At 50.1% G+C, this 3,835-nt stretch overlaps 1 protein-coding gene across 1 annotated transcript in view; it reads right to left on the bottom strand.

The window, feature by feature from the left end:
* The window catches only part of LOC107080916, a gene marked incomplete at its 3' end in the record, with an annotated part of 23,861 nt that overhangs the window by 16,440 nt on the left and 3,586 nt on the right, over nucleotides 1–3,835 (bottom strand). The window contains exon 4 of the mRNA XM_015369128.1: nucleotides 3,068–3,137. Coding sequence (XP_015224614.1) covers nucleotides 3,068–3,137 — 70 coding nt within the window. The remainder of the gene's footprint in view (nucleotides 1–3,067; nucleotides 3,138–3,835) is intronic.

Consider the following 3,835-nt stretch of genomic DNA (forward strand, 5'->3'; position numbering starts at 1 on the left):
TCCTATAGCAACTAAGGAGGGTAACTTCAGATCTTTTCTGGTTTGACAATGATACCAAAGGTGCATCTCTGGCCAATTCTGGACACACCCAGGGACAGCTTTTATTCTGAACAGACCCATACCAGAAACGGTTTCTGTTCTGGACACACCCCCCCAGGGAAGGCTTTTATCCTGAACACACCCACCACGGTATGGTTTCTGTTTTTGACACCTACCCAGGGATGGCTTCCATCCTAGACACACCCACCCAGGGACGGTTTCTGTGCTGGAAAAACGAAAGTTAGGACTGTAACTACGGTTCTATAAATCCCGAATGACGGCCAGAGGCGGTGCTTAAAGCACGAATGATCATGCTTGTGCATGCACAGGTCGAGCATCTTATACTAACATAGTCACGTGTTGTGACAACGACAGCTCAGTCCCTTAATCTTCTGGCGAAAACATGATGATTCCGAGGGACCGTGCGCTCTGGCGGTCTTCCGGGATTCATAGAACCATAGTTACAGTCGTACCTTTCATTCTATTTCATCCCTACTGACCGCCAGAGGCGGTGCCTAAAGCACTGATGACGATTACAAACAGAGTCCTGAGGAATCACATACAGAAACAAACAACCCGAAACATGCCCAGCTTACTGGGAAGATGGTGCACACCGGGACAGGATCCCCTGCAGTGGGTGAAATGCCGCCAAGTAACCTGTAAAACTTAGCAAAGGTATTAGGGGATTAACAAGAGGCTGCTGAACAAATAGTCTCCAGAGTGACACCAGCCATAGCAGGCCATGACACACTAATGCCCCTGTTGGAATGGCAACGAACACCAGCGGGGGGTTGACGGCCCTGCCGAATGTAGGCTTGTTCCACTACATCCACGATCCAACGCGCAAGGCGGTGTTTAGAAAGGGCCTTCCCCTTGCAGGGCCCCACGTAGCAAACAAACAGACTACCCGACTGCCCGAAGAGAGAAGCTGTGAGACTGACGCATGCCTTCAGTGCCCGAACAGGGCAGAGAAGCTCATCAGGCCCATCTGCATCAAGGCGGGCAAGCTGGAGGGGCACAGTGTGGCTCGCGGATAAAGCCGCCTTAGAAAGAAATGCGCATCAGGCCAAAGAGTAACACCCGAACCAGCCGGGTTCCAACGGCAGCAGGACTTGTGAACAGACAAGGCATGTAGTTCACCAACCCATTTCGCCGAGGCCATGTGCGAGGAGAAAAGCTGTCTTCTTTGACACACACTCAAGGCTCGCCTCCGTCAATGGTGCAAAAAGAGGAGAGTGCTGGGCAGCGAGGACAAGAGAGGTCCCACACAGGCACAACACGGCATGTGGGAGGGTGCAAAAGTCGGGCACCTCTCAAAAACAAGGAAACGTCCTTGTTACGACCCACCGTCTACCCACCCAATGCCAGCAAGAGATGGCAGCAACATAAACTTTCAGAGTGGATGGAGAGCGACCTTGAGAAAGCAGTGCTTGAAGGAAGGTTAAAATAACAGAATTAGGACAGTGTACAGGGTACTCATTTCTTTCCCGACACCAGGGGCTAAAAGCCTTCAACTTATGGGCGTACACCAGTCGCGTGGACGGGGCCTTGGCATTAGTCACCGTGTGTCTGATGTCCCCTCCATATTCCGAGAAGGAAACGCCTGGCCCTGTAGTGGCCACACCAAAAGTTGGAGGTGACTGGGATTGGGATGCAGGATGTGACCGCCCAGCTGTGAGAGAAGGTCCTTCCTGCGGGGAAGAGGCATTGGAGAGCTGCAACAGAGCCTGTGCAGCAGTGGAAACCAAGTCCTCCCTGGCCACCGGGGGGGCACCAGAAGGAGCTGATGCCCCTCCTGAAGNAGCCTGTGCAGCAGTGGAAACCAAGTCCTCCCTGGCCACCGGGGGGGCACCAGAAGGAGCTGATGCCCCTCCTGAAGGACCCTTACGAGTGTTGGGCCTATCAGGGGAAGCGGCGGAAATGCATAGAGCAGTGCCCTCGGTCAGTCGTGCAACAGCGCATCCTGACCTAGGGGACTGGCACTGTCTACCAGGGACAGTGTTGTGGGGAATGTGATGTTTCTTGGGAAGCGATTAAATCTATGGCTGCCCTTCCTAACCTCTCCCAAATAGTCCCCACAACATCTGGGTGGAGCCTCTGAGATAGGATCTCAGAGGGAACATTCTGCACCCCTTGGTCAGGGTCTCCAGTCACGTTAGCGCCACGCTTACCCCTAAGGGACTGGAGCAGTGCTTTCATCCCCTCCAGAAAGAGTTTGCGCAGCCTCTGGAGGGCAAGATGATCTTCGCAGCTCCGACCTAAGTCTCGAGGCTACCAGCAACAACTGTGTCTTGCCACCTGTTCAACCTGAATGCGAGAAGATGAAAAGGGACTGAGCTGTCGTTGTCACGTGATTATATAGGCTCACCGGTGTCACCGGGGTTCACACGTGACTATGTTGGTATAAGATTCTTGACCTTTGCATGTGCAAGAGTGATCATTCGTGCTTTAAGCACCGCCTCTGGCGGTCAGTAGGGATAAAATAGTAGGGATAAAATAGAAACAACCAGGTTCTATCCAGGTATGGCTTTTATCATGGACACACCCATCCAGGGAAGGTTTCTTTTCTCGACACACCCACCAGGGAAGACTTTCATTGCTGGACACACCCACCCAGGTAAGGTTTCTATTCTGGACACACCAACCCAGGGAAGACTTTCATTGCTGGACACACCCACCCAGGGAAGGTTTCTTTTCTCGACACACCCACCCTGGGAAGGTTTCTATTCTGGACACACCCACCCAGGGATGGCTTTTATCCCGCACATGCCCACCCAGAAATGGTTCCTTGAGGAGATCTAAAGGATGGGGTGGTGTTCATGTGTACAAGAACCTGGACTCCTATGGATCCTTCTAATAACAAATCTGAATATACCAAAGAGTGATGGTCCCTCACGTGTTAGACTGAACCCATTTCATCCTGGACAGCAGCCATTTATCAGAGGCAGAGAGGCTCCTGAGGACCAGGACTGGAAGCACTGCTAAACAGACAGTCATGTAGCACAATGAATGGATAAAGCCAACTCACCACTGGCATGAATTTGATGAAGCTGAACAAGAAGATCTTGAAATCTTTAGTGGAGCGGCCGATGATGGCGCTGGGAATGAGAGGATGAGACGGGCCGACGTTAGCCGCAAGAAGAGAAAAGGAGGAAAACAAGGATGTCTGCAGTGGTTCTAGAATACATAGATCTGTTTAATTAGTTTCCCTTTGGGATTAATTAACTATTTTTTAAGTGAATTAGAAATCACTTAAAACAGAATCCAACCTTTATACTCTCTAGTGTTCCTCTGCATCACTTCATTCAATTCACTATGTCTATTTAAAACCATTTCTTTACTGACCGATTGGTCTTTAGGGACCAATGTTTTTTACTGACTGAGGGACGTTAGTAACCAATGGTTTTTACTGACCGATGGTCTATGGCGAGCGATAGTCTTTAGTGACCGATGGTCTATGATGACCGATGGTTTTTAGTGACCGATGGTTTTAGTGACCAGTGGTCATAAGGAACCAATGGTTGTTAGTGACAGATGGTTTTTAGTGACCGATGGTCTTTGATGACCGATGGTTTTTAGTGACCGATGGTTTTAGTGACCAGTGGTCATTAGGAACCGATGGTTGTTAGTGACAGATGGTTTTTAGTGACTGATGGTCTAAGGTGACCAATGGTCTATGGTGACCAGTGGTCTTAGTTACGATGATTTTAGTGACAGATGGTCATCAATGACAGATGGTCTTTAGTGACCGATGGTCATTAGGGACCGATGGTCATTACAGACCAATGTTCATTAG

Source organism: Cyprinodon variegatus, unplaced genomic scaffold, assembly GCF_000732505.1.
Source record: "Cyprinodon variegatus isolate N-32 unplaced genomic scaffold, C_variegatus-1.0 Scaffold2493, whole genome shotgun sequence".
Classification (NCBI taxonomy): Eukaryota; Metazoa; Chordata; class Actinopteri; order Cyprinodontiformes; family Cyprinodontidae; genus Cyprinodon; species Cyprinodon variegatus.